Below are 12345 nucleotides of genomic sequence, written 5' to 3'. Positions count from 1 at the left end.
TTTATTTAACACATATTTTCATATATGTTATTTAGTAAGAAATAATTATGAAATTTTTTTAATTTAGTAAATTAATTACATGTTTTATTTTTACATGTAATTATAATAATTTCGATATTTTAAGAATGTGAATATTTGAATAATGGTGGAAAGTGCATGGAGACAGCAGGTGAATGGCACAAGGATGTATCAAGTGGTGAAAAAATTGAAGAATCTCAAGAGTGTTTTTAAGGAGATTAATAAGGAAGGTTTCTCGGATATCCAAAATGCTAATCATTTAGCTAGGCAGCAGCTAGATGATAGTCAAACAAAGCTACACCAAGACCCTCTTAATTCTGAGTTACAAGCTCTTGAATTGGAAGCAAGAAAGAAATTTACAGATGTGAACAAAGCCTACTGCTCATTCTTACAACAGAAAGCTAAAGTGACTTGGTTAAATGAAGGAGATGCAAACACTAGCTTGTTTCACCAGTCTTTGAAGCAAAGGAGAAGCCAAAATCGTGTCTTCTCCATTGTGAATAAAGAGGGTGAAAGAGTTGATAACCCTGAGGAAGTAACTAAAGCCTTCATCTCCTTCTATGAACAATTGCTGGGCTCTAAACTAGAAAACCGGAAGCTGGTGAATCAGAAGATAGTGCAGCAAGGTCCAATGCTTACCACTGAACACATTCAGCTACTCGAAAAAGACTATACAAAAGAGGAAGTCAAAGCAGTATCGTTTAGTATTCCGAGTATAAAAGCCCCTAAACCGGATGGTTATGGAAGCACTTTTTATCAAGAGAATTGGGAGTTGTTTGGTGATGATATAGCTGAAGCAGTTTTATCTTTCCTACACTCTGGAGCAATCCTGAAGGAGATCAATTCTACTGTGCTCACCCTTATACCAAAAGTGAAATGCCCAAACAATGTAAGTGATTATCGACCCATAGCTTGTTGCAATGTTATTTATAAGATTGCAACTAAGATGATATGCACAAGATTGAAAGGAATCCTCCCTGAGATTGTCTCACATAATTAAGGGGGATTCATAAAAGGTCGATATATTGCTCACAATATAATGATATGTCAAGATTTAATCAGGCATTATGGAAGGAAAAGTTCTAAACCTTGTTGCATGATTAAGCTAGACTTACAAAAGGCTTATGACACAATGGAGTGGGGTTTTTTGGAGGAAATGTTGTTGGCCCTGAACTTTCATGTTAAATTCATTAAACTCATAATGAAATGTGTAACCACACCTAGGTTCTCCTTGCTCTTTAACGGCTCTTTCCATGGATTCTTTGAACCCAAAAGGGGGCTTAGGCAAGGGGATCCAATGTCCCCTCTATTATTTGTCTTGGGAATGGCGTATTTAAGCAGGATTATGCAAAAAGTGGGAGGAAAAAAGGAATTTGGCTATCATGACAGGTGTAGAAACATTAAACTAAATCATCTCAGTTTTGCAGATGATGTTCTAATGTTCTGCAATAGCAATTTTAAAAGTATATATCTCATGTTGCAAGGACTGAAGACCTTCTCACTTACTTCAGGGCTATTCCCAAACATTCATAAAACTGTTGTGTATTGTTGTGGTATGCAGGAAGAAGAAATTCACAGGGTGCTAAATATGTTTGGGTTCAGTAGACGAAATGTACCTTTCAGATACCTTGGGGTACCCATACGTGCCAAGAGAATCTCAGCAGAAGAATGTAATGACTTAGTGCAGAAAATGATAGTAAAGATCAAAGTATGGAGTTCCAGGAATATTTCTTTTGCGGGTAGAGCGATTCTCATCTATCATATGTTGCTCACAATTCACACATATTGGTGTCAACTTCTCATTCTTCCTAAAAGAATCATTGCTGAACTTGAAAAAATTTGCAGGAATTTTCTATGGAACCAAGGAGTGGCGGATAGAGCTGGCAATGTAGCTTGTGATTCTTTATGCAAGTCCAAATTAGTTGGTGGACTAGGCTTCAAAAACACACCCATATGGAATGAAGCAGCCCTTATCAAGCATGTATGGTCAATTGCTACAAAAAAAAAAGACAATCTATCGATTAAATGGGTACACAGTGTTTACATCAAGCAAGGGGATTGGTGGGAGTACAAAGCTCCCCCAACCAGCAGCTGGTATTGGAAAAAGATTGTACAAGCAAGGGATAGAGTGAAAAGCATCATGAGCCTAACCAACTTCACAGCTGAGAAATATTCAATTTCAGGTGGATACAAATTGCTGCAACCGGTTTCAGAGACGAAGAAGTGGAGTAAACTAGTGTGGTGCAGAACAAATGTTCCTAAACACAGCTTTATTCTGTGGTTAGCATTCCAGGACAGATTAAAAACCAAAGAAAGTTTGTACAGGCACAATATTATTGATAATGCAGCTTGTCTACTCTGTTTGCAAGCTGATGAAACAGTCAAACATCTGTTCTTTTCGTGTTCTTTGTCACAGGATCTACTAGATCACGTGAAGGCATGGCTCTGCTGGAACATCAATGCAACAACTCTGGTGGAAATATCAAAGAAAATCGAGAAAGGGAGACACTCAAAAACCATAAAACAGGTGCTTTGTTCAGCAGTAGCAGCGTTGGTATATACTCTATGGATTACTCGAAATGAAAGATTGTGGAATGGAAATCAGCAAACGATCTCTAATCTGATGCAACAGATCAAATTAATGGTAAAGAATAGAGTGTGTAGAGTTTGTCCAAAAAAAGCTACAGCAAAAGATAAACGTTGGATAGAAAATTGTAAAAAGAAGGTTTGTGTAACAATTTTAGACATACACGGCTAAATATATTGTACAGTAGTATATATGGAGGCCTCTTTGGTGCTCTTAGGATGTATTTATTTGTTTTGGAGTAATGGAAATTCTGATTTATCAAAAAAATATATTTGAATATTCTACAATTAAGTGTGTAATTATTATATTTATTTATCAATTAAGTAATTTATTGATTGAATTAATTGATAATCTATCATTAAGTATGCGTTTTCTTGGATTTTGCAATTAATTCATTTTCAATTAATTAAATTGTACTAATTTGTATATTTACCTTATTTATACAAATATATTATTAGTATAAATATTTAAGATATTATATGTTTATAAATGCTTAATTAATTACATATTTAGGAATTTGGATTTAACTAATTATCATACAATAATTGTATCAATTTATATTTATTTGGCAAATTTATTTTTTAATACAATTAATTTAGATTCGTATGATTTAAATGCTATACATAATTTTTTTTTATAGTGCTAGATATATTTAAAAATATTCAAACAATAAGATAGGTTGAATATTTTATTTAACACATTAAGTTTCATAAAACTTCATAAAATTATTCATAAAATATTCATAAAACATTCCTAAAATGAATAAAATATAAATAAAACTTAAGTAATTGTGTGGTTTGCCATAAGAAAACATGAAACTGGAACAAATGCTCATATCTAGAACTGTTTTTAACGATCTTCGAACGACCACAGTAGGAGCAGTAATCTCAGTGATTGTCTATTATGTTAATAACGAAATTGCTTTTAGGTAGAGCCCAATACCTAATGTCAAAGTGAAAATATAATTTTATATAATTAGGGAGTAATCACAACATCTTTAATTATGTAAAAGTATATATTAATTAAAATTTACCTTAATGGACATAACTTGTAATTAATTATATAGGTATAATAATTTTACCCCGCATGGATTTTATTATATTTATATAATTAATTAGGATAATATATTAAATTAAATTCTCTTAATTTACCCCACAAGGAGTTATGGGGATTTAATTTAGTAGTGTTATCACAAATTTAATAAAGATAGATAATAAACCTTTATTTTCCTAAACTAGTTGTTTAATTAAATCTATCATAAGGTTCATCTAATTTTATTAAATTTAAAATTTAGCCCACATGCAATTTTAATTTTAGTAAAATTTTCATCTTCAATTTATACTTTGGTGTCTAGTGAACCACATAATTTTAAATAATTAGAGAGTAGCCACAAGACCTTAATTACATAAAATTATATATATTAAGTGGATCAAGATCACATAATGGACATGAATTATAATTAATTATGTGGATATAATAATCTTACCCTACAGAGATTTTATTACATTTATATAATTGATTAGGATAATATGTTATAAAGTAAATTCTCTTAATTTATCTCACAGGAAATTATGTAGATTTAATTTAATAGTTTTATCATAAAGTATAAAATTTTGAAACATTTATAAAATAATTAAGTGTTTCATACGTTTCATGGATATAGAAATATTAAACTTTAAGTTTTTGATAAATTTTGTAAATCAATCATAATCTACATCTAAATCTAATCCTATTAAATTAAAAATTTAGCCCACATGCAATTTTTGTTTAAGAAGATTTCATATTCAAGTATGCATGCTTATACATTGATAAAAATATGATTCATTTGAACCTCAAAACTATATATTAATAATTATGTAAATTTATTACATCATTATTCATAAATTTTTACGATACTAGTAGAAATTTCCAAAACTTATTCTGATAACTTCATCTAGAATGTACAGTTTTTTACTGTATAATTAAGAAAACTCAACTAAACTTTATTATCACCAATAAATTTTAATTTATTGTGTATGAATTCATTATAATATAGTTAATGTGATTAGTAACACATAATGGATTATTTTAGATTGTTATTTCACATTCATAATTTCTTCCAAGATTTACAAATAAACCTAAGAAAATCAGTAACTGTGAGCAAATCTTATCCACAGACAAGATGAGTTCTCACATTTAGAAGTTTAAGGAACAAGCAATATAGTAGTGACTTTGTTTTAAAATTAGCAAAAACCTTTATGTTTCAATCTTCTATTGGAACTTGATTTAGACACTTATTTAAAGGTCTTTAGTACAAAATGATGTCACTCATAAAGAGATGCAAGTTCAATCTGACAATAAGAAATGTGTTATTAATAAGAATTTCTCTACATTATAGCACCAAAGATTATAGAACATAACTCCATAAATATTAGTAAATGGTGGGGATCTTCATTACACTTGATTTTACTAACTTTATTTAGAACTTAAGTGAATTTCATTAAGAAAATATATTCCAACAAGTCAAAATCGGTGCACATTAGAATTCTATCACATTAGAAATCATACAAGTCAATTAATTTTGTAGACATGGAATCATATTTTCATCTTATTTATTAACGATTACTCACATGAATTATATTTCTACAAAAGTAAAGATTTATATGTTTCAAAGACATTTAAATCTTAAGTAGAGAAATGATTCATTTCACATATTAAGATAGTGAGATCAAATATAAAATAGAGAATACAACATTAAAATTCGTGAAAATGCATTAAACCTCTGTCTATTTACAAAGTTTCTTTAAAGTATGGGTTCATTATATATGCCTGATACACCCAAATTATGGTGTGTGACAGGTTTAAGAAACTAAGAATTATTAGACATGGAGTGGAGCCTACATAGCAAATATAACACCCTAACTAATATAGGCATGTTAGCGTGATCTTTAACGTACTATGCAGTTCGTTGCTAATCAACGAAGTTATTAAAAATCGTGAATAATTAAAATTTGCTTATTTAATTAAAAACATAAAGTAATACATTTATAAAATCTCGGGATCCCGTTTAGAAAATATATTTATAAAGGTTTGCTATTCACATACAAAAGTTTTGTCGTTAAGCAACTATACAGCAAAAGCCCTGATGTCCCAAAGATTGTAAGCTCCAAGCCTAACCGCCCCGACATGTACAATCTTCACCTGCTCGCTCTCACGGCTCCTCAGCTTTAGATTTGCCCTTACCTACACATGGAAATAGCACTATGAGTCGACAGACTCAGTAAGAAAAGCATAAACAATAACATAGTAATAACCCGGATTATGATCAGATGCCCTTACCCCCATTCAGAAACCTATCCCCGTGACCTGCACGGTACTGAGTCTCGAACGATTGTACAACAGTACTATTGATCATAATATCAGCCTATACTCGGTACGCTAGTCATACTCTAGCCCTACCGATGTCATACTTTCAAGTAGTACGGTACTATCGACCATAATATCAGCCTATACTCGGTACGCTAGTCATACTCTAGACGTACCGATGTGATACTGTCGGATAGTACAAAAGCCAACATACATATCTAATGTAATCTAACAGCCCTAACTAACATGCACACTAAACATGTATATACATATGCACACCGTTATACTAATCTTACCTTGTTTTCGAATTCAGGTGTGCCGGCCAACCTGAGTGGAACAACTGCTCGGCGAATTATAGGCTCCTAAATCACATCGATTACAACAAAGGTAAGTGACACGCTAAATCACTTTTCGGGAACTTAAACTTGAAACTAAAAGTTTCCCTATCGATAAATAACATGGAAATAACCTAAATATCACAAAAATGGGAAGAACTAGGGTTCCCAAACTGCCCCAACTGGTAGACCGATTCCCCAACCAGAATTCCAGTTCTGAGTGGTTTCCTGGGAACCAACCGAAATTCCGGTTCCTACAGGTCCCACTCAACCGGAATTTCAGTTCAGTGCAGGAATTACCAAAAATTCCACTACAACCTCAATTCAACTCCAAAGTCCACAAAAACATCCAGAACACCTAATAATATCATAATAAAGAGAATTCAAGCAATAAAAATCAAAAATAACCTCTACAACTAAAAACACCATTAAACACCATTAAAACTCAAACTTTGTCTAACAACCAAATCAAGCCACCAACTAGCTTTCAAACAGCTCAAATAATCTAATCTTAACCTCAAAATAAAATCTCAACAACAAGAATTACCACAGATCGTAACCCTTAGCAAAATCATAAAGCATATAACTTGAAACTTAAGAAGAACAACAATGGATGATCTAGAACCTTACCTTGAGTTAGAAATCACTAAAAGTTTGCTAGAAATCCTTGAATTTAGCAGAAAAACCCCCAACCCTAAATGGTTCTAGGGAGCTCGAGGGAAAGAGAGAGAGCTTGGAGAGAGCAAATGCTTCACTACAAGAAAAGCAATTTTTGCCGGCGCAGTTGACTAATTGCGCCGGCAAAAGTTGTCAGCATTAATGAGATGCTGAATTTGGGATTGGATTCAGCTATACCTTTTACCGGCGCAATGAAATGCGCCGGTAAAAGATGAATACTGAACCGCCAAATGGCGCGAACACATGTCCAATTCGTAAGGCTTTTACGGCGCACAATTGCGCCGAGAAAGTTTCCCAAATTTTGGTGGGAATGTTAACCGCCCTCGTGAAAATTTGGGGGGAAATAAAACGCGTGGTAGGTGGGGTTACTTTTACCGGCGCATTCGCGGCCGGTAAAAGTGTTAAGCCAAACGGTGCGTTTGGTTTTAGGGTTATATGACCACTTTTACGGCGCGATTCAATGCGGCCGGTAAAAGTGTTCATATATCCCCTTCGACGAGCAGAGCCCATTTCTGCTTTTTTTTTTCAGAAATTTTTTTTTTTTCTCTCAAAAAATTTCTCCTTCATCTCCTTCATCCCTCTCTTTCAATCTCACTCATTCTCACTCAATCTCACTTCTCCATCAATCTCACTCAAAAATCCCACTCATTTCTCTAAAAAAATTTGTTTTTTTTTTTGGAAAAAAATCCCCACCGCCGGCAGCCACTCACCACCGTTCGTCGGGCACCACCACCGGCCGCATTAGCCTCCACCGCACACCCCGAAGCCCCACCTCCCGGTATTTTTTAATTTTTTTTGAAAAGTTTATGTAAATGTGTATGTGTATGTGTAAATGTGTTTATTAGTGTATATATGTGTATATATATGTATTTCTGTATGTGTATGTATGTATGTATGTGTATGTGTATGTGGATGTGGATGTATATATGTGTATATGGGTGTATGTATATATATGTATATGTGTATGTGGGTGTATATATGTATATATGTATATATGTATATGTGTATGTGTATGTGGGTGTATGTATATATATATGTATATGTGTATATATATTTATGTGAGAGTATATGTAAATATGTGAGAGTATATAGGTGTTTATGTGTGTATATGTATATGTGTATGTGTTTATGTGTGTGTGTGTGTGTATGTATGTGTATGTTTATTTAAGTTTAAGTATAAGTGTATGTATATATATTTATGTGTGTATATGTGTGTTGATATTTTAATTATTGAGTTTTATTTTTATGAAATTAGGTCCCGTTGATGTTGGCCCAGGCACCGCCTCCTCGCTTGTTGTTGTCATTTTTGACCGCTTCAGGTTTGTTTTTTTTTTCTTTATATTAGTAATTAATTTAATAGTTTTGTTATAAGTTAGTATGCCTATACATGTTAGTGAAGTAGGTTCTGTGATAAAATACTCATAACGATTTCGGTGGTGTGATTTATTATTTTTCATATGTTGTTATCGAAAGTTTGTTTGTGCTATATTGATAGGTTTTGAAAATTTTGGGTTTACGCTTTTTAAGCCGTTATGCTGCCCAAATTTTGGTAGATAGTTATGTAATGTAATTTTTAATTTAAATAAATTAAATAAAAATTTGTAAAATAATGTATATCATAAAATGTCAAAAGTATTCCAAAAAATGTATTTGAAATTTTTAAACTTTATAATATTCAATTTAAATAAATAAAATAGAAAAATATAAATTAGTATATATTAAAAAATATAATAGGTAATCAAAATATTTGTTTTAGTAATCTTTAATTTAAATTAATATATTTTATAAAATATAATAGGTAATCAAAATTTCTTTTTTATTTTAAAAAATTTGTAATCTTTAATTTAAATAAATAATATTAAAAAATTAGTATATATTATAAAATATAATAGGTAATAAATTTTTTTTTAAAAAAAAAAAAAATTTGTAATCTTTAATTTAATTGAATAAATGTCAAAATTGGTAATTACTAATTATTGTTTAATTTTAAAAAGTAAGTAAGTGATGAACTTTAAAAAGGTTGTAATTTTTAAGTTTAATAAATAAAATAGAAAATTATAAATGAATATTTATTACAAAATTGAAAATGAAAGCAAATGATATTTTGAAGATTAAAAAGTTTGTAATTTGTAATGGGAAATTTGATTTTCTATACTTAAAAATGGTGAATTTTTTTTTGAAAACCAATACATTTTACACTACAAAAAATATGACACTTTTTTCAAAACTCCAAAAATACCCCCCTCTATCTACTTTGTCTCTCTCTCTCTCTCTCTCTCTCTCTCTCTCGGGCCAGAACAAAAAAAAAACAAATGCACATGATCCAGATGGTCGGACCACATGGTCCGATGGGTCCGATTGGTCGGACCCATCGGACCATGTGGTCCGACCATCGACTATATGTTTTTTTTTCGGTTCGGTCGAGAGAGAGAGAGAGAGAGTGAGAGGGGGGTATTTTAAATAAATTAAATAAAAAGTTATAAATTAATGTTTATTATAAAATTTAAAATGTAATGAAGTGATATTTATAAATTTTAAATATTTATACTTATAATTTAAAAATAAAATAAAATAAAATTTTAAAGTAATTATAGTAAGAATTTAATCTAATTAGCATAAAGTAAGTGTAATTATAAAGTAAGTACAAATGAGCATAAGATATTAAAATAGCATAAAATTAAATTTTTATTATCTTTTCTTGATCTCTTTGGTTATACACCAAAGATAGGATAGTAAAATTGTATTATCACATAGTGATAATTTATTTTTTTTTTCAATTTTACACATGCACGAAATACCTTAGACCCGTTTGGAGAAGGCCGAGTCGCAAGGACTCTTAAATACGCTTCTCCAAATTATCCAGGACTGTTTGTCCGCATGGATAGTTTGGGCTTGTTTTATACTTATAGTATGATCTATTGCTTATTTGATTATTTCATTAGTAGATATTTTGGTACAACGTTCTTCTTACACGTTCTTGTAAGCTTCCGGCAAACTTAATTACTACAAGTTTGCTAACTTATAAGAACTGTGGGGAAGGTGCTTTAAATTTTTACAAAAATGAAATAATCTTAAGAGCGTAGATTGCACTATATGTATATTACAAACCTGAATGGGATAGGTTCTTTACCCTTTTAGTAATGGAGTGAGAAGGTGGATTAGGACACTTGCACATTTTTTTGTTTGTTTTTAAATTGTTTTTGTTAAATACTTCGTAGTGGAAGATGCACGCCAACCGAAGTTGGATGAAGGCGCACCGCGCTCGCGAGTTTCGAAGTGGCGTTGACGAGTTTGTTGCGGTAGCAACAAACCACGTGAACGCTGACGGATTAGCTCGATGCCCATGCATGCGGTGTTTGAATGTGAATTTTCACACACCTGCAACTATAAGGGTTCATTTATTTCTCAGCGGGATCCAACCTTCGTACAACCCCTGGTATTTCCACGGGGAGACTTTCTCTCAGCCACTTGATTGAACTTCCCGAAAATGACGAAGAGGAAATGGCAGATGTGTTGGCCGGACATGTTAAGAGGGGACCTGGGTTTGACGAATCTGCTAACACTACTGATTCTTTCAATGAACCCCCTATCAACGACAACAACAAGTTTGATGACTTGTTTAAGGAGATGGAGGCTGAGTTATATCCAAAGGGTTGCAAAAGTCGGCCCGAATGCCTTTGGTAAAGCTTATGCCTTGCAAGGTTTTGAATAGGTGGAGCAACCACTCTTTCGATATGTTCTTGTCCATCTCGATTGATCTATTTCCAGAGGGGACAAAATTACCGAAGTCGCATTATGAGTCGAAGATGCGATTGCGCAATCTAGGTTTGGGTTACGACTCAATAGATGTGTGCAAGTATAATTGTGCTATTTTCTGGAAGGAGAATGAGAAGAAGGAGTTTTGCCCTGTATGTGGCGAATCACGATGGGTGAAAAGAAAGGGTAAGGGGAAAAAAGTTCCTCACAAAGTTATGCGTTACTTCCCACTCACACCTAGGCTGAAACGATTATATTGCTCAAGACACACTGCGGAGGATATGCGGTGGCATTACTCGGCAGAGACCAAAAGAAGGCTGTGTGCTTAGGCATCCGCGGATGTGAAGAATGGAGACGGTTGACCGCCTTCATCCAGTCTTTTCTTTGTTGAACCTAGAAATGTCGATCGGGATTGGCGGCGACGGTTTTAATCCATTTGGCAACATGAGCAACTCTTACGGTACCGTGGCCGGTTATTTGTGTCCCATAATTTGCCACCGTGGAAGTGTATGAGTTCTCGAATCGTTGTTGTTGACCTTATTAATTCCGGAGTCCATCATCTCTGGGAAAGACATAGATGTATTCATGAGACCGTTAATTGATGAAGCTGAAACGATTGTGGGAGACGGGTGTTGAAACCCGAGATGCCTACAACGGAACTGTGTTTTCAATGCGTGCGGCAGTGTTGTGGACAATAAATGACTTTCCTGCTTATGCTCTAATGTCTGGTTGGAGCACAAAAGGGTATATGGCGTGTCCCACTTGCAATGAACATACTCCTTCCATTGGCCTAAATAGTAAGATTGGATATGTTGGCCACAGACGCTTTCTCGAAATGAGTGATCCGAGAAGGAGAAGCAAAAAGTACAATGGTAAGCCTGAGAAGAGAGCACCACCTCCCCGTATTGACGGGGGATGATATTTTATCTCAATTAGACCGAATTCCATTGACTTTGCCTGGAAAACACAAACGGTTCCTGGGGTGTGAAACGGAAGCGTTCTAGTGAAGAGCTCAATTGGTCTAAAAAAAGTATTTTTTTTGAGCTTGAGTACTGGAAGTCAAAGTCCTTACGACATAATCTTGATGTAATGCACATTGAGAAAAATGTGTGTGATAGCTTAGTAGGTACTCTTCTAAGTATCGACGGGAAGTCAAAGGATACCGACAAGGCGAGAATGGATTTGCAAGACTTGCAAATACGACGAGAGTTGTGGTTGTATGAAGACCGGAATGGGAAGTGGAAGAAGCCTCCCGCTAGTTACACACTTAGTGTTCAAGAACGGATTGAATTTGCAGACTTCATAAAGTCTGTACGATTTCCTGACGGTTTTGCAGCAAACTTAGACAAAAATGTCAATTTGGATACGGGCAAGATTTCTGGGCTCAAATCACATGATTGTCATGTCTTGTTACAACGTTTACTACCGGCAGGTATCCGTAAGTTCTTGAAAAAAGAAATCCGGGACACAATCATTGAGCTGTGTGTGTATTTTAAACAATTATGCTCAAGAACACTTCATGTTTCGGATTTAGAAAAAATGCAAACAAATATTCTAACTATTTTGTGCAAGTTAGAAACAATTTTTCCACCGGCCTTCTTCGACATAATGGTTCACGTAGTTATG

At 33.4% G+C, this 12345-nt stretch overlaps 1 protein-coding gene across 1 annotated transcript; it reads left to right on the top strand.

The window, feature by feature from the left end:
- The first annotated feature begins 1150 nt into the window (after window positions 1-1150).
- Window positions 1151-10647, top strand: LOC133036792 (uncharacterized). Its single transcript, XM_061113530.1, has 3 exons — window positions 1151-2743; window positions 10182-10317; window positions 10373-10647. Exons 1-3 carry the CDS (start codon window positions 1151-1153, stop codon window positions 10645-10647), a joined length of 2004 nt encoding a protein of 667 aa, XP_060969513.1.
- Window positions 10648-12345: the final 1698 nt, after the last annotated feature.

The sequence above is a fragment of the Cannabis sativa genome, chromosome 4 (genome assembly GCF_029168945.1).
Source record: "Cannabis sativa cultivar Pink pepper isolate KNU-18-1 chromosome 4, ASM2916894v1, whole genome shotgun sequence".
Taxonomy (NCBI): Eukaryota; Viridiplantae; Streptophyta; class Magnoliopsida; order Rosales; family Cannabaceae; genus Cannabis; species Cannabis sativa.
This window is presented reverse-complemented; position numbering and strand designations above follow the sequence as displayed.

Bases quoted from the DNA above. Each gene is read 5' to 3' on its own strand.
- LOC133036792 (XM_061113530.1), top strand. From the start codon at position 1,151: ATGGAGTGGGGTTTTTTGGAGGAAATGTTGTTGGCCCTGAACTTTCAT. The intron at 2,744-10,181 runs GTTTGTGTAACA...AATACTTCGTAG, and splicing joins TAGAAAATTGTAAAAAGAAG to TGGAAGATGCACGCCAACCG. The intron at 10,318-10,372 runs GTTTGAATGTGA...TTTATTTCTCAG, and splicing joins TCGATGCCCATGCATGCGGT to CGGGATCCAACCTTCGTACA.